The 25,189-nt window shown below is 43.1% G+C and overlaps 1 protein-coding gene across 1 annotated transcript in view; it reads left to right on the top strand.

Annotated features, from left to right (window-relative positions):
- The first annotated feature begins 6,024 nt into the window (after positions 1 to 6,024).
- The window catches only part of LOC142825089 (maestro heat-like repeat-containing protein family member 2B), a 42,110-nt gene continuing 22,945 nt past the window's right edge, over positions 6,025 to 25,189 (top strand). Inside the window, exons 1-11 of the mRNA XM_075916772.1 lie at positions 6,025 to 6,150; positions 9,062 to 9,204; positions 12,534 to 12,656; positions 13,490 to 13,652; positions 14,153 to 14,251; positions 15,754 to 15,905; positions 16,839 to 16,982; positions 22,339 to 22,431; positions 23,123 to 23,192; positions 23,307 to 23,420; positions 24,666 to 24,739. Of these exons, the coding sequence (XP_075772887.1) occupies positions 6,111 to 6,150; positions 9,062 to 9,204; positions 12,534 to 12,656; positions 13,490 to 13,652; positions 14,153 to 14,251; positions 15,754 to 15,905; positions 16,839 to 16,982; positions 22,339 to 22,431; positions 23,123 to 23,192; positions 23,307 to 23,420; positions 24,666 to 24,739 (1,215 nt within the window). The 5' untranslated portion in view covers positions 6,025 to 6,110. The remainder of the gene's footprint in view (positions 6,151 to 9,061; positions 9,205 to 12,533; positions 12,657 to 13,489; positions 13,653 to 14,152; positions 14,252 to 15,753; positions 15,906 to 16,838; positions 16,983 to 22,338; positions 22,432 to 23,122; positions 23,193 to 23,306; positions 23,421 to 24,665; positions 24,740 to 25,189) is intronic.

Here is a 25,189-nt window from a genome sequence, read left to right as displayed (position 1 = left end):
GGCTCCATGCCAAAAAAAAGGGTCTCAAAGCGAAAAACCTCAAAAGAAAAAAGCTGCTGGGGTGTCCCAGGAAGCTGAGCACTCCAAACCAGCACTGCAATGCCTTGCTTACTTCCTCGAGGGACAGCAAAGGCAGCTGCAGGAGCAGAGCAACGGGTGTTCAGGAGTGTCCCTCTCACCACGCGTCTCTGCAAAGGGCAGGCAGGCAGCACCCGGAAGGAAATGCTGCCCCCATGCCCTGGCAGAAGCAGTTCCGGGTGGCTTTCAATTTCGAAAGAGCGTCCAGCAGTCTGGATGCTCTTTTTCGAAAAAGCAGATCGATTTTTTGATCCGCGTATTGTAGTCTAGACGCGCTCTTTCAAAAGAGGCTCTTTCGAAAGATGCTTTCGAAAGAGCGTCTTTCGAAAGAAGCCTGCAGTCTAGACATAGCCAAGGAGCTGTCTGCAGTGCTGCCACTCTCTCAGGAAGCCTGTCTCCTGGTTCTGCATACCTTGTGGCCTCCAGAGACACTGACTGATACTGGTCTTTCAGCTGCTTTTATAGGACTTTCCTGGCTCTGATTGGTTGCTTCTCCCACAGCCACTCCAGTCTGTCTGGAGGACTTTTCTATTGTGTCTCTAGGGTATGGTCAGACCATAGGGCCTCCAGGAGGGGATCCCAAGGCCAGGTCAATTGCATCACGTTCCCTTTGTCTGTAAAAATGTTTATGGATGAAAAGAATCATAGAATCGTAGAATACTAGGACTGGAAGAGACCGCGAGAGGTCATCGAATCCAGGCCCCTACCCTCATGGAAAGACCAAATACTGTCTAGACCATCCCTGATAGACATTCATTTAACCTACTCTTAAATATCTCCAGAGATGGGGATTCCACAACCTCCCTGGGCAATTTCTTCCAGGCTGTGTCTAGACTGCATCCTTTTTCTGTAAAAGGGATGCAAATTAGACACATCGCAATTGCAAATGAAGCGAGGATTTAAATACCCCCGCTTCATTTGCATAAACATGGCTGCCGCTTTTTTCTGGCTCGGAGATTTGCCGGAAAAAGCGCCAGTCTAGACGGGGATCTTTCGGAAAATAAAGCCTTTTCCGAAAGATCCCTTATTCCTTTTTTTAAGAGGTATAAGGGATCTTTTGGAAAAGGCTTTATTTTCCGAAAGATCCGCGTCTAGACTGGCGCTTTTTTCCGGCAAAGCTCCGAGCGGGAAAAAAGCAGCAGCCATGTTTATGCAAATGAAGCAGGGGGGATTTAAATCCCCACCTCATTTGCAATTGCGCTGTGTCTAATTTGCATCCCTTTTACGGAAAAAGGATGCATTCTAGACACAGCCCTAGTGTTTGACTACCCTGATAGTTAGGAACTTTTTCCTAATGTCCAACCTAAATCTCCCTTGCTGCAGTTTAAGCCCATTGCTTCTTGTTCTATCCTCAGAGGCCAAGATGAACAAGTTTTCTCCCTCCTCCTTATGACACCCTTTTAGATACCTGAAAACGGCTATCATGTTCCCCCTCAGTCTTCTCTTTTCTAAACTAAACAAACCCAATTCTTTCAGCTTTCCTTCATAGGTCATGTTCTCTAGACCTTTAATCATTCTTGTTGCTCTTCTCTGGACCCTCTCCAGTTTCTCCACATCTTTCTTGAAATGTGGTGCCCAGAACTGGACACAATACTCCAACTGAGGCCTAACCAGCGCAGAGTAGAGTGGAAGAATGACTTCTCATGTCTTGCTGACAACAAGCAGTATAAGAACCTCTATAGAGTAGTGAAGGAAAAAAGAGCCTCTTCCCAGGATTATCCCTGTCCCTGTCCCTGTCCCTACAGATAGAATCATAGAATCATGCGGAGTATAATTTGATGTATTTCTACAACAGGGAATATAAATAACAAACCCACACCACTAGGTGGAGGCAGATATTTTGAGGAGTTTGTGAGAAAACTTTCAAAAAAGAGAAGTAATATTGGAATTCTGCTTTAAGTCATTTGGCTCACATCTCAGCAGAGTGATCTGTACAGTGCTGGATCTTTAATTTTTTTCCATGAAAGAACCTGGTTAAAATCTTTTAAATAAATCATGTTATTTCCACTCTCCTATTTCTCTGTGCTCTAATAGGGATAGAAAAAATATAATTATTTGCTAATAATGGCTTATATTTGAATCAGAGAGTTAGTAAAATTATTTAAAAAGGAAAATCTCTCTAGAAATGCATATTGTTGTTGCATCAAATTCTGCCGTCCTTGCTCAGATCCTCCCAGGTATTGAGATTCCTGGCTCCCATTGGTTTCAATGGAAATTAGTCTAAATACCTTTGAAGATCTGGGCCTCATACCCTACTCTGACAAATCTTAGGTTGAATTAGAGTCAGTCAAACACTGAGCGGGATTAAGGTGTGCATCTTACTGCACATTGTACAAAAGCTTCTAGCTATCAGTCTATTTTTTGCAGTGCAGCTGCTCCCCGAGTTGCAAATGGTCGAGTTACGACCGTTCGCACTTACGACCAAAGCTCCCATGGAGCAGTCGTAAAGGCGGTCCCCGTGTTACGAATGTGACCCGCGCTTACAAACAGCGCGGTCACGTGTAACTCAATGGGGTCCAAGTTACAAACTGATCGAGTTACAGCCAAGTGTTTGGTCTGTAACTCAGAGAGAGGCTGTAATGTTTTTTCTGTATTCACCAGTTTTGTTTTCTTGCCTCCTTGGACATGTTGGACTTTGTACATAATGGCGAATAAATGGTATATTTATCATCCTCTCTGACTGTAATGTGTTTTGAGTGATGGCAAATTGTCAAGCCATATTCAGTACAGGCTGATCAATTGATACCTATTAGTGAGATAAGCATGTGAATTGTAAGCCCAGGACTTGCTAAGGGCAGGATCCCACTACTAATTGCTGCAGGACAGTGTGCGTTGCTGCAGAACTCTTAGTTGTGTATGTGCACATGACTTGTTTTTGTAAAAATCTGGCCCTGGGGCAAATAAACGAACATTCAACCAACGATTCAGCTTTTTATCTTGTAAAATACTACCAACTGATAAGTAAAATACAACCAATTAATAAGTAAAGTTTCCTTTTGAGGATATACTATTGCACCAAGATCTGAATTAAGGTTATATGCTAACTTATGAGCTCCCTGACGTCTGCACAGTGTTTGTGATGACTTTGCCACACACATTGGTGTCCTTAATCTGTTCTGTGGTCCTGGGGTTATTTGTCACATGCACAAACATTATTCCTATTGCTGATCCACCCATAGTGGACTGATATTGGATGCCTTGCTCTCATGTGAACAGATACAACGAACAAGCATTGTTACAGTTACCTGTACATGATGTTGTGTTTTTGAAAGGCCTGAACTTATGGAGCAGGTGTAGACAGTGAGGGATGCGAAAAACTAGCAGAGACAGGAAGTTTCTCTGTGCTGACCATGCCCTTAGCTTCTTGTGGAAGTGGCCTCCTGTGCATGTATTAAATATGGAGTACTCTTGAACTGTACTGCTGTACACTTTCTATCTAGCGCAGTTGTATAAGACCCCAGTTTGCACAATGGTATGGAACTGAAGCTTAGCCACGACAGACCCTGAATCAGGGATAAAGTTTCCTAAATATGTAGTATTATTACACTAGTTTCATGTTGGTACCTGGTCAAAGTAGGCTTATCTTCTTGCTTAATTATCTTCTCTGTTGTGCTGTGAATAAATATTACTTAATGACAGTTAAGGACCATCTTATTCTGAGTTTGTACAGGTTCTAAGGCAATGAGATTCTGGCCTATGACTGGGACTACGAGGCAGTACCGCAATACAAATAATCACATGCTGATCTACAGAAATATTTTTCTGCCTTGGACATCCCCACTAGCTTGAGAGATCCAGATGGATCAGTTACTGAAAATGGAAGCAGGTGAACTTGACAGCTTCAGTTTCAGTCCCCTTGTTTCCTGCACTGAGTGTTTTTTCTGCTCTAAATGGTAAGCATGTCCACATAATAGTGTGATGAAGATGGATGGATGGGAGGTTTTGACTTCCTCAGTCATGGCATACTGTTGCAGGAAGGTGGTTTGCTGGGAAGAGATGGGGTGGATCTGACCACAAAAGGGAAGGACATCTTAATGCAGTGACTCACCAATCTTATTAGAAGGGCTTTAAACTAAGTTGAGTAGGGGCAGGTGACAAAAGGCAACTAGGTTCAAAAGGTATCTTTAATAGAGGACTAGTTCTTTGGGGAGAATCAGATATGGAAAATTAGAGTAGAATTACAGGAGCAACAAGAGGGAAATCCCTGGGGGGAATTTGATCAATACCTTAGATCAGTGTTTCTCAAAGTGCTCCGTGAAACCACTTTGAGAAAGTTGCTAACTGGCTGCGCCGGTGTGTTTATTTACCAGCACTGAGGTCACGGAGCCTTGCAGGTCCCTTTGGCTCTGGTTAGCCAGTCATAGCAAAAGGAGCTGTGGCTGCTGCTTCCCATGGCTCCCTTTGGCTGCAAACAGCAAATCGGATCCAATGGGAGCCACGAGGCTTTGTGGCTGCGGCACCAGTAAATAAACACACCAGTGTAGCCAGTTAGCAGTTTTCTCAAAGTGGTTTCATGGACCATTTTGAGTATCACTGCTTTAGACGTCTACTCACAAATTCAAGGAATAACAGGACTAAGCAGTTAGAATTGGGAGTACTAATAGACAAGTCATAACTGAGCTTAAGTGGCATCTCAGATACTTGATGGGATAAATCTCATAACTGCAGTATTGGCATAGAGGGGTACATCTTGTTCAGGAAGAGCATGTAGGAATAAAAGGGAGGTGGTGTTGTATTGTACACTTGTTCTGAGTTCCAGAAAGAGGCAAGAGGCAGACCGGCTGAAAGTCTCTGGGTAAAGACGAAGTGGGGAAAACACATCCAAACCAGGAGGAGGAGGGAGATGAGGCATTTCTAGAACAAATAAAACAAATATCCAGAACACAGGCCCTTATAGTAATGAGGAACTTTACCTACCTAGACATCAGTGGGAAAAGTAATATGATAAAACACAAAATATCCAATAAGTTCTTGGAATGTCATGGGGACAATGCTTTGTTTCAGAAACTGAAGGAAGTAACCCAGGGCATAGGCATTTAAGAATTGATTCTGACCAACAGGGAGGAGATGGTTGTGAACCTGTAGGTAGAGGCCTATTTGGGTGAAAGTGATTATGAATAAGGCTGTGAATCATTCATGGAGGTCACAGAAATCATGAAACAAAAACAGGACTATGTAGCACTTTAAAGACTAACAAGATGGTTTATTAGGTGATGAGCTTCCGTGGGCCAGACCCACTTCCTCAGATCAAATAGTGGAAGAAAATTGACACAACCATATATACCAAAGGATACAATCAAAAAAATGTACACATATGAAAAGGACAAATCAAATTTTATGTGTTCATTTTTTTATTGTATCCTTTGGTATATATGGTTGTGCCAATTTTCTTCCACTATTTGATCTGAGGAAGTGGGTCTGGCCCACGAAAGCTCATCACCTAATAAACCATCTTGTTAGTCTTTAAAGTTCTACATAGTCCTGTTTTTTGTTTCAGCTACACGAGACTAACACGGCTACATTTCTATCACAGAAATCATGGATTCTGTGACTTTCTGGGACCTTTGTGACTTCCACAGTAGTTGGTGTGGTACATCTCAGGGCATCCCTGGGGCCAGATGCTGTGCTGGAGCAATGGTTGGAGAGCAGTCAGGGTACCCTAGGCAGTTCACCCACCTGGAGTGGAAGTAGTAGTGGCACCCTAGCCTGCTCTCAGAGCAGTGGAGTCTGCTGGAGTGCTGCCTTTCCCCAGCACCTAAAATTTATTTAGGGCCATTTTTAGTAAAAGTCATAGACAGGTGACAGGTCATCTTAATCATAGTTCTCTCCAGCACAGTGACAGAGTCCCTGTGTGCCTACCTGGTCATCAACAGTTTATGGAATTTGCTTTGGTCACAAGGATGTCACAATAGTGCTTGTGTAAGTTTAACTGGAAGTTCTGGTTGACAGACTGAGAGGCCATCTATCTCTCAGTACTGGAGCTAGTTGGAGGGAGAAAGGATTGAGAGAAGGTGTTGAGGAAAGACTAAACCATGAATACATTTGTGAGTGAACAGGAGGTAATTGATAGAGGTAAGGGTCACTATTGTATTTTTTATATCCAACCTGTATCCACACATACACATTCAAGAGCATGGGTGCATAGAAACGTGTAATATTCTCCATTTATATGACCAGATCATTAGCTGCTGTAAATCCAGTGAGCCTCTACTGACTTCCCTTTTAATTGACTTGAGTTGAAGGACTGGCCTACAGCCTCTGAACCTGGAAACTTTCCTGACAACCTGAGTCACTATTGGATGTTATGGGGAAGGTCTTCTTTCCTTTCTCCAGTTGTTTTATGTTTAATATGGGTCCTTATTTTATGACTTCTGCATCCTTGGAGCCAAAATCTAGAGGTGCAAAGCATCAGAGATGGGAGAAATTAGAAGAGAAAACACAGAAGGACTTCTCTTCTAGCTGACTGTGTCTAGACTACAAAGTTCTATCACTTTTCTTCTGAAAGAGGCTTTTCTGACAGTTGGCCCGTCTACAGTGGGCCAAATGTCAGAAAAAAAGCCTCTTTCAGAACATCCCTTCTTCCTCGTAGAACAAGGTTTACAGAGATGCTGAAAAAACATGTCTGCTTTTCCAATATTTTTTTGGAAAAGCAGACGCATTCCTTGGACGTGGCAGAGCTTTTCTGGGATATCTCTGGTATCCTGGAAAAACTCTGCAGTCTAGATGTACCTGCTGTCTACTTAAGATATTAAGTGGATAGCTAGCATATTAAATGGAGGATAACAAAGCGTTTCTTAGCTCTTAATCCTACGCCATTACTATTGCAACTGTATGGGCAATGTAAGTTACAGTTCTGATTCCATCTGCATCTGGGTGTTGGAATCGAAGGGTAAGGATGGGTAATCGCCTAATCTTGAGCAATCTTTCATGGGAAGGGTAAATTCTGATCAATTCCTCCTCCATGCCTTGGAATGCTGTTACAATGGAGACAGATAAATATGGCATTTCAGATTTCTTGTTAAATATTAAGTCTCCAGGAGAATTTTTGCTGAGAGACACATGGGAGATAAAATCCTGATTTTATTAATACATCAACTATTTCACAGTTTCATAGAGTTTAAGGCTGGTAGGTCATTAGATCATGTACTTTAATCTTCTGTATGTCACAAACCATTACGTTTCACCTAGCAACCCTATGCTGAAACCAAAACTTGTCTTGGACTAAAAATTGTCACTCTTGAAGGGTATGTCAACACAGCAGTGTTAATTTGGAATAACTGATGTTATTGCAAAATAACATAGTCCGCATCTACACAGCAAGCCATTATTTCAACATAATGTCAAATAATGTCAAGTTGGAGAACTTCTTTCTCCGACTCCTATAACCCGCATTTTATGGGGAGTAAGGGAAGTAGGAGGAAGAGTGCTCTTTCCCCGACTTCCTGCTGTGTAGACAGCGCCAAAAGCCGAAATAAACTATTTCAACTTAAACTGCACAATTGATAGCTCAAGTTGTGTAGCTTATTTCTGCTTTAGCCCTGCTGTGTAGATGTGCCCAAGGCCTAGGAGACTAAGATGCTGTGTGCTGCAGACAGAGGATAGGAGAAACTGAAATGCTACCAATGCCTGAGGCCTTTGCAATGGTAGAGAAATGATTAGGTCAGAAAAGCCCTGATGATCCTGGTGGTTGATCAGTGCCCCATACTCCTGAAGAAGACAAATTCCCAACCTCCCAAACAATAATCCCTGCTAGTCTGACCCAGGGAAAATTCCTCCCCACCCTCAAATCTGGAGATCAATTGCATCCTGACCAATGTTCTCTCCAATTCTACGTGTAGAATACATTTTAGGTGCATTGAGGCATGTACGGATGTGTACAACCATTAGAAACACATGTCTGCCACCCAAGTGCTCAGTTTACAGGTAACACTGATCCTGACTATGTGAGCAAGACTTACCAAGACTTAATCTCTGAGGCTTCACATAAAGGTATGGGGCAATCACCCTACCCATGGAAAACACCTAGCTAGATAATTTCATGGAGGTTAGGTCCATAAAAGGCTATTGGCCAGGGGATAAAATGGTGTCCCTGGCCTCTGTTTGTCAGAGGCTGGAGAGGGATGGCAGGAGATAAATCGCTTGATCATTGTCTTCGGTCCACCCTCTCTGGGGCACCTGGTGCTGGCCACTGTCGGCAGACAGGATACTGGGCTAGATGGACCTTTGGTCTGACCCAGTACGGCCGTTCTTATGTTCTTATGTTGTGCATTGGGGGAAAATCTTGTAGGGTCTCTAGAGGCAACTGGACAAATACCTAGTCCGTGTGTCTTCTCTGCAAGTATTTAAATTATCATAAAATAAAACTGAAGCCTTTTTTCAAAACAGAGTGCATAAAGTTTGACTTCTAAATTCATACAGTGGGGTCTTTGAAAAGTGGCTTGATTTTCTAGAGATACTGAACCCCTAGAAGATTTTTGCACCATCCATAGGTAATTCTGGGTGCTCAGCACTTTTGGAAATGACACCCTGACTAAGCAAAACACTTCAGCATGCATGTGTTTAACTTTAGATTTATTTGTTGGCATAGAGTTAGGCATGTGATTAAGTTGCTGAATCAGGATGTAGGCGTGTTAATATGGATTTAGGAGTTTTAGTTTAGGCACCCAGTTTTAAAAATCTTGGCTATAAATTATTCTGTGTGCTATCAAAATGCCTAAATTAATAGTAAAGGTGGAAAAGATTAGTTTATGTGGGGATCTTATTTAAAAGGAGCAGCTTTTCCTTATTATAATCCGTCCCCCCACAATAGCTCTGCAAACAGACATGGTCACCATGAGGGAAGAAAAGGATTTGCATGATTCCCAGGTCCACTTATCACCATGTCTGGTCTCCTACAGAGTCTTTACTAGATAGTGAATTAAAGACACAAGCACTGAATCCCAACATCAATGATAACCAGCAGAATCCTTTCCTTTAATTTCAGCTGTTTACAGCAAGGTTGTTCTCCTCCTGGACCATATGGACGATCAAGATAAGGCCTCTATTGCCCTTGAGATTGTCAAGATAGCTGAGACCAAACTGGCTGTCGTTGTGACTGTTCTGCTAGAAAAACTTCAGCAGGATGAGGTAAGGCAGTTTCATCAAATCACATCTGTTTTCCATGTTTCCACTCCAAATTCTGTTTGACTTCATGGAAGTAATTCAATACAGAACTTGGCTCAGCCCACCTTCAGTGTAATCAGTATTTACCCTTCTGTCTTCATGCAAAACTCATCCTGCAAAATTCTGTTACAGATCAGGATGATATAATAAAGAGACACTCAGAGGAGCACTGTCCTTTTGTACACACTGGAGTACATGGGCTGTATATTATAAAAGTGCACTGTAGGGGTATCTATAATCTCTTATAGCAGTATTTTGTCCTCCTTTAGCATCTTCATCCAAAAACCTCAAAGCACTTACCTACTTACTCATGAATTAGGTTTTACAGCACCTTTGGGAGAGTGATAAACATCCCCATTTACTGATGGGCTGTGTCATGGGGAATTAAATAACTTGCTCAACACCACATAGTGAGTTAGTAGAAGAATGGTGAATAAAACCCATGTGAACTGACTCTCTGCTCTAAACCCAAGACAACACTTCTTAATTATAATGACATATGATTGGGATATAGCTTTGAAGGGTTCTTAAATAATCCAAACCCCTTTTTCCTTTATTAATACTCGCATCCAGCAAAGTCCATTTCTCTATTAAGGGTCAACACAGAAGGCATTTTAGTTTCAAGTACCAGGAAGCCAAGACAAGCAGTTCATTTCTGGCTCGCTTGAATAGTGTGGGGTTCTTGTATTCATAAGTTATCAATTATGATTTTCAATTAAAAATCCTCCTTACATTTAAAAATGAATGGAAAGAGGCAGAGCCTCTCCCCACTAGAGCAGTGATAGCAGTTTGCAGCAGCATCCTTTAAAAGCACAGCCACTGGAATGTGTAGCCAACCATTGGCTTTGAACATTCCAAAGTGCTTTATGACCTTAGCAGGCAGTTCACACCTTCAGCTGCCTGAATTCAGAGTTATAGACTCACAGGAGACAGATGCGAAAGGCTTGTTGGATCATCCAATTTCCCAGCAGTGCCTTTTTCATTTTTTTGGGCCAAACCAATTTTAACAGCTCCTAGTGACTGGGTTTCCACCACTTTCCAATGAAGACTATGTAATAACCTGATAGATGTCTTATAGCTGGGGCATTTTTCCTGATGTTAAAGTCTAAATGTTATGTCTCTGATACTGCCCCCTGCTGTGCAATGTACGTGCTGCAGGGTAAGAAACACTGACTCCTAAGCATCCTCACTCCACAGTGCATGCTATGCAGCAAGGAGGTGGTGGCTGGCTGGAGTAGGCAGTCACGGTTGTGCTGACTCTGTGGAGGAGAGCTGACCTGATCTGAGCCCAGGGGAGTCCAGTTGTTTTCCCACTGTGATGTGATACGATTTATTTTAGATCCAAGAGAAACCAGGACACTCCAGGGATACTTAACCACTTTCTTATTTATTGCAAGCTTTAAGCAGTTATGACAGTTGTTTAAGTTTTACAAGCCTTAAAAACAATTACTACACAATTTAAACCTTAAATGCCATACATTCTAAAGCAATAATATAGTGCAAAGCAATGCAAAAGCAATTAATAAAAGAGCTACTATAATACAATAATAAAGACTAGTTCACTTACACTTCACCCGTATGCTACCTACAGTAGCAGGCAGGAGGTCAGGGTTCATTTTCTTCCCATGCATTGGAACACCATGCACTGGATCACCGGTGTGTAGGGCCTATTTACTTCTAGTTACATCGAGCAGTACCTGTGGGTCAATCCTGCTCATTCCCTCCCACTGATTGTTCTTACTAAGCCCATTTTATAGCAAAGCGAGACTTGGTTGTTCTAATAATATTTACCAATTGATTACATATTGTGTAGGATATGTAACATGCCCAATACCCTATCTGGAGTACATCCTGTCACTCAGGATGTTGCTGCTATGTGCATAGTTGACAGTTGTATGGCTGCATCTGTAATTTGTGGTTATCAGAAACAGAAGTACCTGTACAAGATTGCTTGCCATGTGTTCTTGACATAGTCTCACGTACCATGCTTCATCTGCATTGTTATGCAAAACATTCCTTCCTCTCACAGCTTCTCCCATGACCTTGCCTGCATGCTTATGTGCACCAGACTTGAGACAGGCCTGGGTTTTGCTTGTTAGAGATCCGCACGTGTCAAAGGGAGACGTGGCCATTTATTGTCAAGGCAGGCTCCCCTACACCCACCCAACCTCACCCTGATGCATGAGGTCAGATCCCATAGAGGTTGCAGGTCTCTATTTAAAAGTCAGTTCTGCTGGCCTCCCTGCACTTTTTAAAATTTTCTCCTGAATTACTTCCAAGCTGTTGATCTTTTCTGGGGAATGTGGTGCCAAAAAAGTGAAATAAGCCAGAAGCAGTCACACCTCAGATGAACAATGAGAAACTGTTGTCTTCCTGCTTTATGACAAGATTCCTGTATGTAACAAACCCAACCCAGATGGCTGACTTTTTTTTTCACTGTCACTCCAGGTCACTTGTTGTTTCCCACTTTTCTCCCTCTCATTATGTCAGTTATATTGACCCCCTCTCTAGGTGCGCTAGTTTGCAGTTCTCTGAAATCAGTCTTGTTCTGCTCAGGTTTCTAATTTCTCTGTGCCCCTCTTGATTATTTCTCTGTCACAACTCATACCTTCAACTCCTCCATATTTAGTATCATCTGTGAATTTGAACTTTGATGGACCCCATAAAAGAGACCTTCAAGTGTGCTACTGTCAATGTAGAGGTAACTCCTGAGCTAATTTTCCCTAAAAGCTGCAGAAGATTTACTGCAGGAGTTGGGTATTTTATAATTGTATTTACAAATTCTGTCTGGAGTGGATAAAAAAAGGCATGATGCTAATAATAACAAGAACAACAATAACAACAACAATAATAACAACAACAACAACAATAATAATAATAATAAACGAAATTAGATAAGGGGGCAGTGCAGGGCCCTTCTTCTGATTAAAAAATTTGTAAATTGCTCAGCTTCTTCTGAAATGCTGCTAGCTGGGGTGATTGTGGAGGGCATAGCAAGTTTTATACAAATGAAGACTAGGGGTTACTTGAGTGAGTATGCAGGCTGTGGAATCAGTGTGGTCTAGTGGAGAGGACTCCAGATAGTGAATCAGAAGACCTGAATTATTTTCCTGGCTATTGATCTGCTCTTTTAGCCTGGGCTAGTTGTTTCATGTTTAGATTGTAAACTCTTTTGGGCAGAAGCTTATTAGCGTAAGTGTTACTATATTGCGTTACTATATTAGCTTATAGCATTACTATATTGTCATCAAGGAAACATTTTCCCCAATTGTTCTTTTATGTTTTGTCCCCAGAAAAACAGAGTAGACATTTACTGTATCCTGGAGAAAGTATTACAGCAGGATGCCCAGGTCCTAGAGAGAAGGCTACTGAGCAAAATAATAACACTTGCCTCAAACCACATGAGAGAGACTCAGGTAAGTTAGATTAACGGAAGTGTTGGAGCATAAGCTTTTGTGGTCAAAGACCCACTTCACTGCTTTTGCAGATTCAGACTAACACGGCTACCCCTCTGATACTCAGGTAAGTTAGTTTTCCCTATATGCTAATGACAGGAATGAAAGCATTAAAACACTAATTAAAACATTTTTTGTAAACTATATACTGAAACTCCAGGATTAATGACTGCTAGGGGCCCACAGATCCCCACACCGTCCTCCAGAAATCCCAGGTCCTAAGCAGCATGTGACTAGTTTCATCTTGTTCAAGTTACACATGTGCTTAAGTGCTTTGTAAGGTCAGGATATTGTGACATATATCAGATGCAGAGAGGCCTACCGTTTCTTAACAAGCAAGTATTTTGTGAAGTCTACTAGGGATTTCATTATTGATACTGATTTTGTGTGGAAGGTGCTCTGATACTATGGTGTTAAGCAGCAGGATGAAACCTTTAAACAGAATCTGAGCTGTTTCCAAAAGAAGCAGTATTTGGATTTAGGGGATAGTTTATTCAGGAAAATTCTCTGAATATCTTGAAGCTGCCCACCTCCTCTGAGGGAAAAATATCATGTCACTATGATAGCCAATCATCCACCACAAATAGCTAATAGCGAATAGTCTAAGCAGCTTGCAAACAACTGAAAGGCTGACAAGTGTTTAGCCAAACGATTCAATGATTATTTATGACTCATGATTCTGTTCTCAGAAAGTTGGGTGGAAAACAGAAATAAGAACTTGATTCATTTGAGCAGCATTGGCTAGTGTAGTTGGCTTTAATCACTTCAGTCTCTCTCTTTTTGTATTTTTTAAGGAAGCAACAAATGAACTAAAAGTGGCAGCGAGCAACACATTAGTGGCTCTGGCACGCTGCTATTTCAATGAGGTGATGTATGAGCTTCAATGTCATCTGAAACCACTGAAGCTGTCTGACGTGTTCACTTTGATTACGCTGGACAACCTATCATCAGCCTATCGTATGTCAACTTCCATCTTTTGTTTCAAAGTTATTGTCTTCCATTTAAGGAGAGAGGTTCACGCTCTGTACAGCTACACAGAGTGCTATTTGGGGGGCATGAGATGAACTGCTGTGGCTGGTTCCAGTTGCTAGACCATGAGCTATCCACACCAAGGTGCAAGCTCTTATGCCCCATTTGAAGTTCTTAAAGGACAGGATTGAGGAAAATCAGGTCTAGTGGAGCTCTTCTCCATTCCATTTCTCATCCCTCCCCAGTGCTCTCTCTCCTACTCTGGGAGAGGATTGGGCATCTGGCACAGCTGCACATTGGTGGAGAATGCTCCTCCTCAGGGTAAATCCCCCACTGATTTTTTACTTCTGCCTTATCATTTGTGTACGCAGCACAAAATGACCTAGGAGCCCATAGCATCCGACCCAGCGGTGTTTCTAAATGCGATAGTAAGAAGGCAGATAACAGTCAATTGACTGTCTTCCTTTTCTTCTGGTCCTTCTTTTCAGCACTCAAGTGCATTCCTTTTGAGGGAATGACCCTGTACAGCATGAGCTCCATGCGGATGTTAGTCGGCGAGAGCAGGCTGAGGCAACCATTTTGTGGTGGTAAGTGCCAGCACTTATTGTAGATGTCCAAAATGGATATTTAGGGGCCTTGGTACAGAGTTAAGTGACTGATCGTTTACAAACAGGCTCTGAACTGGATTGTACCAGGGGCTGAGTCCTCATGCTCCTGTGGCACTCAGTGGAGTTGAGAGTGCTCCTTACTTTGCTGGAGGTGCTGAGCATTTGTAAGTTCAGGCCCTTTATGACTTGTGGATATTTTAAAAATAAACAAAAGCTGATGCTGCCCATGTGCCAGGAAATTCCTGGGGGAGAATGTGCAGGCAACAGACTGAATTACATTTAAAAATGTCCCGTTTTCCACCCCTCCACCCATTCCTCCTCTTTAGTTTCTTAATTATCATCTCCTTTCACCCTCTTTCTCTGTCCTCTGGTCTTCTCCACTTCTCTCTTCCTTTGCTTTTTAGTTGATGCTCAAGTAAGGCCACGTCTACACTATGCAGAAGATCAATGCTGCTGCAGTTGATCACCAGGGTCCAAATTAGCAGGTCTAGTGAAGACCCACTAATTCGAACTGAGTGGGTGCTCCCGTTGGCACCGGTAGTCCTGCTTCTCATGAGGAATAACACTCCTGTCAACCTTCCACTGTGTGGACAGTCTGAAAACACGATTTAAGATACGTCAACTCCAGCTGCATAATTAACATAGCTGGAGTTGCGTACCTTAAGTCAACTTTCCCCTTTAGTGTAGATCAGGCCTAAGGGATTAATCCTGCACCTTTGAGATAAATGGGAATTTTGCCATCAGCTTCATAGAACATAGGATTGAGCCTTAATTTTCCTTTCAAGGGCAGCGGGTGCATCTAATTTTAGGGCAAAATGCTGTCAAATCTCAGTATAGCTAATAGGAGTTAGGGGCACTGAACATCTTTCAGACAAACTGTAACCCAATAGGAAATCATACAGTTTTAGGGCTAAATAAGCAATAACTGCAGAGGACATGAATCATTCAGAAAACAGCTGGTCAAAATATTTTGTTTTTTTATTACATTTTTCATATTTTTTTCCAAGTTGATGGAATATTAAACTGAAAAAATGTCAATGACAGTTTTAATCAGGATGTGTTCAGTGTTTTTGTACAGCTAAAAAGGTGGCTGAAATTTGTTGATTTTTGAAACATGTGAATGATCTTTGTAATTTGAAATTTTGAAAAAAACAAGAGTAAACACTTTTAATTTAATTTAAACTACCTTTACAATCAGCTCTAATTAAGAGGTAACAAGGGAGAAAAAAATATGTTTTCAAATGATGGGAATTAAAAAGAGATGGAGAGAGACAAAAGAGAAGAAAGCCTTTTGAGAAACAAGAAACGGAAAGGAGGGAAGAGAAATAATTCAAAACTGTTATTGGATTTCATCAGCTGTTCCTGAATTGGGCATGGAATTGTAATAAACTACAAGCCTGGGTGTCTTCACTGATAAAACAACGTATCCTTATTACTATTGCATCCTTTTCATATTGCCTGTCTTTTTTCCTTCCATGCAGTTCTGGAAAAATGGTCAAGGGCAGTAAATCTATATTTTAGGAACTGGGAAAGGTGGCCATTTCCCAAAATGGGTAAATCTCAATTCTGTGATGAAATTCTTCCCCTCTATCGTCATGTGACAAGCAAATGGACCACATGTGAAGATTTGGAGGTGAGAATTGTAGGCTTTCTAAACCTTTATGAGAAATTATATTGTTAAATTCTCTGTGTATGGCACTCTTTGTGATGATGGAGTTCAATGGCAGGTTCTTTGGGATAGAACGGAGTATGATGTAAAACATTTAAAAAAGATTATAATGTCACAATCTCATGGAAATTCTGTCTGTACATAGTGTACATAGATTCCAGTTTTGTCACCTGACATGCAGATGAATATAGGAGAATGGGCTAAATTCATTCCTGGCAGATGTCTATTCAGTTCCAGTAGAGTTACAGCAGGAATGAGTTGGTTTAGTGTGCATACTAATCTGGGGAAATATCCCACTTGGGAAAGTTGTGAGGTGCAGTAGAATATAATTCTGAAACCAACACCATAGCTGTCTCTAGACTGGAAAAACTTGCCAGCTGTCTACACTGGCTGCTTGAATTTCCGGAAAAGCACTGACGATCTCATGTAAGATCGTCAATGCTTTTCCGGAAATACTATGCTGCTCCCGTTCAGGCAAAAGTCCTTTTCCGAAAGACTTTTGCGCAAAAGGGCCAGTGTAGACAGCACAGTAGTGTTTTCTGCAAAAAAGCCCCGATCGCGAAAATGGCAATTGGGACTTTTTTGCGGAAAAGCGTGTCTAGATTGGCCACGGACGCTTTTCCGCAAAAAGTGCTTTTGCGGAAAAGCATCCTGCCAATCTAGACGTGCTTTTCCGAAAATGCTTTTAACGGAAAACTTTTCCGTTAAAAGCATTTTCGGAAAATCATGCCAGTGTAGACGAAGCCCATGAGTCTTAACTCTTTACCAGGAAATATTGAGATAGGGCTGTTTCAACAGTGGAAAAGGGAAATTGCACTCGTCAGAAGTAGAAAAGATGGGCCCATTGCATGATATTGAATGAATTTGTAGGAACATAAATTCTGTGTCTCTATGTAGGTCAAGCAGGCCATTATCAAAGCCCTTGGTACTATGATGAGCCTCCTCCTGCATAAAGAAGATCATCAAGATAAGGTGTTCGAACAGATCCCATGGCTCCTTGAGCAATATAAAGAGGATGTTAATGTTTTTCATGTCACCAAGGTGAGATACTTATTAAAATAACTATCAATGTGTGCGCATAGGTGAACTGCACTAGCTGCTACCAGTGGCGTTTCCTGGTCTACATAGTGACTTGTTAGATAATAGATAAACACGCAAGTCTTGATTTTATAGACATGGTGACCCAGGTGACAAGTTTTGTAGGTAAAAGCCTCTCATGAAAAGTATCTTCTGTTTCTGGAGATGATAAGGAGGTAAGAAACAAAACACCTGTTCCCTCCCCCCGCCCCCCCATAAGATACTCCCTCCTTGTGATTTACTGGTACATCCTATCAACTCTGTGTCTCTCTTTTAGATTATAAATAAACTCCTCAGAGCAGGGGCTGCTGTGTGTTGTCTCTGGGCAGTATTAAATAAACTGCCAGTAGCTGAAAATTAATACTAAGAAGGCCTGAAGTGCATTGCTTTAGATTATATAACTAGATAGATATAAAATCACCGTCTAGTTCATCTACCGTTGTGTACAGGGCTGTTGTAGCTGTGTTGGTTCAAGGATATTAGAGGGACAAGGTGGGTGAGATAATATAATTAAAGATATTATTTCACCCACCTTGTCTCTCTTATTTCATCTACCCTCAGTATCACATGACCAAGGTAACTCTTGTCTGCTGATAGTGAGAGGATGGATTGAGGGCAGTTGGCTTCAGTAGTATGATTGAGCATGCTCAGTCTATGTGAGCTGGCTCAGTACAAGCCAAGCAGCAAATCCAGGGCCACAACCCTGCTGCCCTTCCCCCCTCCCCACTTCCTCCATGGTTTACTCCCAATCTATGTTGGCTTTCTGGTCCAGAATATGTGGTTGCTTTTGGGATTGGAATGCCCATGATTTTGAGGGAATCAATGTCTCATGGACTTGACTAAAAGTATCAGAGGACTACACAAGAGCCTAAATGTAGTAAAATATGTAGATTTCATCAGAGATATCCTGGAAGCTTCAAGCAGCAAAGAAGAAAAGTGTGTAGGTACCGGAAGGAGTTAGACTGTCATCTCATTATCAATAGCCTGGAAGAGAACATAAAATCATCATTGATAAAATTGGCAGATGAAATAAAAATTGGGGAGTGGTAAATAATGGAAAGGACAACTCACTGATTCAGAGTGATATAGATCATTTGGTAAACTGGGTGCTAACAATAAATGTGCATTTAAATATGGCTGAATGTAAATAGATGCATCTAGGAACAAAACAATGTAGGTGATACATACATGTTGAGGGATGCTTCCTGAGAAACAGTAACTCTGAAAAATATTTTGGGAAACTTGGTGAATACTCAGCTGAACATGACCTACAAATGTGATGCTGTGGCCAAAAAAGCTGAAGTGATACTGGGATGCATACATGGGGAAATCTCAAGGAGGAATATAGTGGGAAATGCAAAGTTCATTTCCACACTAGAACTGACCAACAGTTATTAGTAGATACCCCTGATACCGGCTTCCTGTGAGAAGAGTGCCTTCCACACCCTGCTTGGCTTATAGCAATTCAGCAGGATGCCATTTGGGCTGCACAGAGCCTCAGCCACTTTTCAGCAGCTCATGAACCAAATATTGCAAACATATATGCAATATACAGCCGTGTGCATTAAGAATATTGTCATCCACAGCACCAGCTGGGGGAAACACCTCTGACATCTTAGCAAGGTATTGTAAGCCCCAATAGATGCAGGACTCACTGTGAATCCAGCCAAGTGCCATCTTAGTGAACACAGTAGGAAGGGGAAAACTATAGCTCCTTGATAAATAAGGTCTAAGGCTTGTGTGACTGCCCCACCTCCATGACAAAGAAACAGGTGCCACAATACTTCAGACACAGTGGCTGCTTAGTACTCAACTTCATCACACTGGGCACCCTATTATTGGACCTGATGAAGAACACCCAATCACAGAAAGTCCAGTAATCAGAAGACTGTGAGGAAGCCTTCCAGGCCCTGTGAAAACAGCTGAACCAAGAGCTGGTCCTATCCCATCCAACTTCACAAAGCCTTCTATCCTTCAAATGGAGGTCTCGGAGGTAGGACCAGGAGTGGTACTATCTCAAGAAATAGGTGGGAAGGAGCACCAGATCCTTTATCTCAGCTGCAAGCTGTTCTCCTGAGAGACCTGCCGCCCTACTATAGCAAGGGAGGCCCTGGCCATCAAGTGGGTGATCTACACCCTGGGGGTATGTCTACACTACAAAGTTAATTCGAACTAACGGATGTTAGTTCGAATTAACTTTGATAGGTGCTACACTAGCGCTCTGCTAGTTCGAACTTAATTCGAACTAGCGGTGTGCTTAGTTCGAACTAGGTAAACCTCATTGAACGAGGACTAAGCCTAGTTCGAACTTACTAGTTCGAATTAAGGGGTGTGTAGCCCCTTAATTCAAATTAGTGGGAGGCTAGCCCTCCCCAGCTTTCCCTGGTGGCCACTCTGGCCAACACCAGGGAAACTCGTCTGCCCCCCTTCCGGCCCCGGACCTCTTAAAGGGGCACAGGCTGGCCAGCACCCAGCTAGCAGACCCTGCACCTGGCACGGCTCGAGCCAGCCACCCGCTGCCACCCAGCCATCCCCCTCTTCCCGGGACCAGGCTGGCGGCTCTCGGGAGCCTGCCCAGGACCGCACCCGCCTGGTTTAGTGCGGACATCATGGACCTCGTCCACGACCTCCGCACTAGGCACAGAAAAGTGGCCGTCTAGGGCAGGAGAGCTGCCAGCCTGGCCACCTAGGAGCAGGTGTGCATGAAAATGAAGGTGGTCCACTGAGACCCCCGACCCTGAGCCGTGAGCTTACAATGGCCGTCCTGGGTCAGACCAAAGGTCCATCTAGCCCAGTAGCCTGTCTGCCGACAGTGGCCAACCCTAGGGACCCTGGAGGGGATGGACCGAAGACAGTGATCAAGCCATTTGTCTCGTGCCATCCCTCTCCAGCCTTCCACAAACTTTGGGCAGGGACACCACTCCTACCCCCTGGCTAATAGCACTCCATGGACCCAACCTCCATCACTTTATCTCACTTCTCTTTAAACTCTGTTCTAGTTCTAGCCGTCACAACCTCCTGCAGCAAGGAGCTCCACAGGTTGAATCTTTGCTTTGTGAAGAGCAACTTTCTGTTAGTAGTTTGAAGCCTGCTACCCATTCTTTTCCTTTGGTGTCCTCTAGTCCTTCTATTATGGGGACTAATGGAGAACTTTTCTTAATGCACCCTCTCCACCCCACTCATGCTTTTATGGACTTCTATCCTATCCCCCCTCAGTCTCCTCTTTTCTAAGCTGAGAAGTCCCAGTCTCTTTAGCCTCTCTTTATATGGGACCTGTTCCAAACCTCTGATCATTGTAGTTGCCCTCCCCTCTCCCACCCTCTCTCTTCCCCTCTCCCACCTCCTTTTCCCAGTCTCCCCCAGTTTTGTTCAATAAAGACAGATTCTATTTTTGACCACACGTTTTCTTTATTTTGTACATCAGGAAGGGGGGCTAGGGAAGGGTAAGTGGAAGGAGGTGAGGGAGGAATGGGGTACGAGCCCCCGACAGGGAGGACTGGGCTGGCTCTGCGGGCTTCTGGGGGTGGAAGCTCTCCTGCAGCCCCCCAATTGCTCCCTCTCCCCAGATGGCAGCCTGCGGCAAGTACAGCCGGTCTGATGGCCGAGTGCTGTGATGTGCCCAGTGTGGGCACTCAGAGCACTCCAAGCCAGGACTGCTTTGCAAGAGGGGCACCCCTGAGAACTGTCTGTCCGGGGTGGGGGTCGGGTCCCTTTAAGCACAGCCCTCGGCTAGCCTGAGGCAGCAGCTCCACGCTCTAAGTCCTCATCTGATGCCCTGCCGGCACTGCTTCCGGCCATCCTTAACCCCGGTTCAGGGTCCACTTAATGTGGACATGCTAGTTCGAATTAGCAAAACGCTAATTCGAACTAGTTTTTTTAGTCTGGATGCATTAGTTCGAATTAGCTTAGTTCGAATTAACTAATTCGAACTAAGTTAGTTCGAATTAGCGCTGTAGTGTAGACATACCCTGGGATATTCTGTACTGGGGAAGCCCTTTCAACTGGTCACCAACCATGCACCCCTCAGATGGATTAATAACATGAAGGACACCAGTGCCTGAATCATGAGGTAGTACTTCCCGCTCCAACCCTATGACTTCTGTATGTTACACTGGGGCAGGGAAGGCTCATGCAAACACAGACTTCTCCCAAGTGGAAGGAGACGATGAAGAGGAAGGTCCACCAATGGACACCCTCTTAAGGGGGAGTGTTTGTGACAGAGGATACCCACCATGCATGGTTCAGCGGGGGCTAATCATGATCTGTGGGCTATGCCCCTTCATACTTGCTGGGAATGCTCCAACTGGAATCAGGATATAAAAGGGAGCAGCTCAGTTCTGTCTAGGCTGACAGCTGAAGGGAGCAGAGGTGCTTTGCAGGCTTTTGTGGAGGGACTGCCAGTGCCCTAGGATGCAGAAACCAGCCAGCCTGTGGTTCCAGTTGACCCCCCCACAACCATCCAATGCCACAGATGGAGGAGAGACCACGGAGTTACTGAGATGACCTGCTGCAGAAGAATGGTGGGAAGTAATCTATGTGAACTAAGCATTATTGAGTTGAGGTATTAGGCTTTGACTCTGCATGTTTTGGAAGAAACCCCATTGAGCTGCAAGACAAGGCCCTGGGCTGGGACCCTGTGGAGTAGGTAGAGCCTGGTGGAGAAGGGCTGGCCACTAGGCAACACTGGTTTGCCCCAAAGGGTGGTTGAGCACTATGTTGCACGGTCGTACCTAGAAGGGCTTGGGTCATTGAGCTGAAGAGCCTCATTAAAGGGCTGCTGCACTGACCCTGACTATTAGGCAATGCTGCTCTAAGAACCAGGCCTGCTATGGTGGTTGGGGAGACTAGGTCACTTGGGCTGCCTTAGTTCTTTAACTCCTCCACAACCTGATACCATCCAAACAGGGTGGACCTACCCTGTGACAGGTGACTTACTTACAGTCTATAATATCTTCATGGGGAAATATATGTAATGACCTAGCAGAGAAAGGCATGATATGATCCAGTGGCTACAAGCTGAAACAGGATACATTCAGATGGGAAATAAGGTCTACCTTTTCAGTGGTGGGATATTAGCCATTCAAACCATTTACCAAGAGTCAAGGTGATCATTTTAAAATCAAGATTGGATTTTTTTCTGAAAGTTCTGCTTTAGGAATTATTTTGGCAATTTCTAAGGCCTGTGTCATACAGAAGGCCTGACTAGTTGATGACAATCATCCCTTTTGGCCTTGGAATCTATGAATTCCATGAACCTGCTTCAGTCATTGCATATTGCTCCTTTGTATGCCCACCTTCTAACTTTCACCCTCTGTTGTAGAGTCTGAGGCAGCTCTTGGAAGTCTCCGGTGAATATAAGATCCTTCTACCTGAAGGGAAATTTCAAGCCATCTGCAGTGCTCTGCACGACCAGGTGAGGGGAACTTGTTCTTGTATCACTTGAGCTTAAGCACAGCAGATCTGAAGCATATTAAGAATAAACATCTTTTGAATGCTAGTGAAGAGCCCGGAGACCTTCTCATGCCTTATTGGTTTCTGCTGGCTTAAGAATAAGCAGATAGTGGTCTCATTTTATTAGCTAAAATCCAGCTCAGTTTGTAAAGCAATTTTAGCATAAGCCAGTTCTTAGAGGGAGTTAGAGTTATATAGTAAAAACTGATCCCATCCAAATGGGGAGGACCTATCCTGTGACAGGGTGACTTAATTGCAGTCTATAATATCTATGTGGGGAAACATATGTAATAATCTAGCAGAGAAAGGCAGAACGTGAGCCAATAACTAGAAAATGAAGCTGGACAAATTCAGACTGCAAATAAGGCCTACATTTTTATGGTGGAATAATTAACCATTTGAACCAGTTACCAAGGGTCAAGTCTTGATTCAATTAGCTCTGCTGCTAAAAACACTTTGAAAGCATGAACTTCTGTTATCCAGTGTATCGGTCATTGTTTCTGATTCTTGTTGTGCAGTCAGTACCATTTATTTTGGGTTCAGAGCTCTATTTGGAAAGGTAGGAAGTGAGTGCTTAGAAATTAATTGAGCATCTTCTTTTCAGTTGCTTGTTCTGATTAGTTTTCCTTTGATCACTTCTCTTCTTCCCACAGATCTGTTCTCCAACTCAGCAGCTCATCATGGAAAATCAAATGGAGCTGTGCTATTGTATCCTACTGCTAGGTAGGGGAAGAGACTCCAAATTACACAGTAGTTTCCTTGTAACTTCCTTCTTTTGTAGGTGTGGTAAGAATGAGCTTTCAGTTGTTAGTGAGGATGTGATTTCTTCCTTTGCAGCCCGTTCTTCTCCTGATGACCTCATAGCATTTCTGCACTCGCAGCTGAAGATTGAGAATGAGACTGTTCGTGTGGCATCCCTGAATCTGCTCACAGCTATTATTGGTGCTGACTGTAAGTAACACAGGAGTAACTGTGACTGCTGCGATCATCGCCATCGTGCTGGGGGTTGAGTTGGGGACATCCAGAGCTAAAAGCATGAGCTGCTATAGGTTGATCTAAAGAACCAAGGCTTTGCAGGCATGGTAGGGCTATAACATACTCATGATCTCTGCAAATGGGGCACAGAGGATCTGTAACACAGGGGCGGATATAGGGCAGGGCGAGTGGGGTGGCCGCCCCGGGTCCCGCGCTTCAAAAAGCCCCGCGCACGCGCCGTGGTGCCACCGCGCATGAGCATGGCATCACTGTGCATGCGCCGTGGCAAAGGGGGGGGCCCGCGGAATTATGCTGCCCGGGGCCCCGCAAAACGGTCATCTGCCCCTGCTGCAACACATAGAGTCATATAGTCATAGATTATTAGAACTGGAAGGGACCTTGAGAGGTCATCAAGTCCAGTCCCCTGCCCTCATGGCAGGACCAAGCACTGTCTAGATCACCCCTGATAGGTGTCTATCCAATCTGCTCTTAAATATCTCCAGTGGTGGAGATTCCACAACTTCCCTGGGCAATTTTTCACAGTGTTTAACCAACCTAACAGTTGGGACGTGTTTCCTAATGTCCAACCTAAACCTCCCTTGCTGCAATTTAAGCCCATTGCTTCTTGTCCTATCATCAGAGGCCAAAGAGAACAATTTTTCTTCCTTCTCCTTGCGACACCCTTTTAGATGCATGCTCACCAGAGGGTTGGAAATTCACTAAAGGGACCCAGTGCTGCGCTAAGTAACTCCCATGTGGTCACACAGAAATCAACAGGGTTAATTAAGTGCTGAATGTAGCCTAAAATATTTTCAAGGTACAAATAGAAATGTAATCTTGTGGCGGATGCATGTTAATAATAATGAGATAAAAACAAAATAGTACTCCTGACTGAATAAGTATTAGACACTCTAGAATAGATTCCGAATTCTGCTATACTGGTGGTAAACACAGACTAACTTCACTAACCTCCATTTGTCTAACTCTCTTACAATATTTCCATCAGGATAGTATGATGGTGCTATTTACAGAAGTGGAAATACTTCAGACTTAGACTGGTGTAACTGAGATCAGAGTCTGGTCCTATATTTTCCCCGCTGATTCTGTATATGAGTGAAGCTTGGTAGTACTCTTAAATAGGGCACAGGACACATTCTAATGTGGAGCATGAGTGTTTGGAACAAAGATATACTATATTGCACACTTCTCCTTATCTTTCAGTGCCTGAGACAAGAGTTAGAAAGTTTCTGATTGTGAAGGCAGTGCAATCTGCTCTCAGTGATCAGAGTGCTAAGGTAAGATTGTGTGTGGAATAGTGGTATTGCTGTTAATATCTGGGAAGTATTTCACTCAGTGGAGAGTCTGGCAATGAGACACATTTTTAGGGTGAGATTATTAATAGGGTTTCAATTAATCACAGTTAACTAAAAATTAATGCGATTAAAAATTGAAATTTATTAAATATTTTTGTGGTTTTTTACATTTTCAAATATATTGATTTCAATTACAACACAATGACAAGTGTGTACTATGCACTTTATATTATTTTTATAACAAACATTTGCATTGTAAAAATGACAAAAGAAATAATATTTTTCAATTCATCTCATAGAAGTGATGTAGAGCAATCTCTTTAGCGTGAAAATGCAACTTACAAATGTAGATATTTTTTGTTAACTGTAACGAAACAATGTAAAACTTTAGAGTCTACAAGTCCATTCAGACCTACTTCTTGTTCAGCCAGA

This window comes from Pelodiscus sinensis, unplaced genomic scaffold (assembly GCF_049634645.1).
Source record: "Pelodiscus sinensis isolate JC-2024 unplaced genomic scaffold, ASM4963464v1 ctg133, whole genome shotgun sequence".
In the NCBI taxonomy this organism is placed as follows: Eukaryota; Metazoa; Chordata; order Testudines; family Trionychidae; genus Pelodiscus; species Pelodiscus sinensis.
The sequence above is the reverse complement of the archived record's forward strand: the minus strand, read 5'-3'. Positions and strand labels throughout refer to the sequence as shown.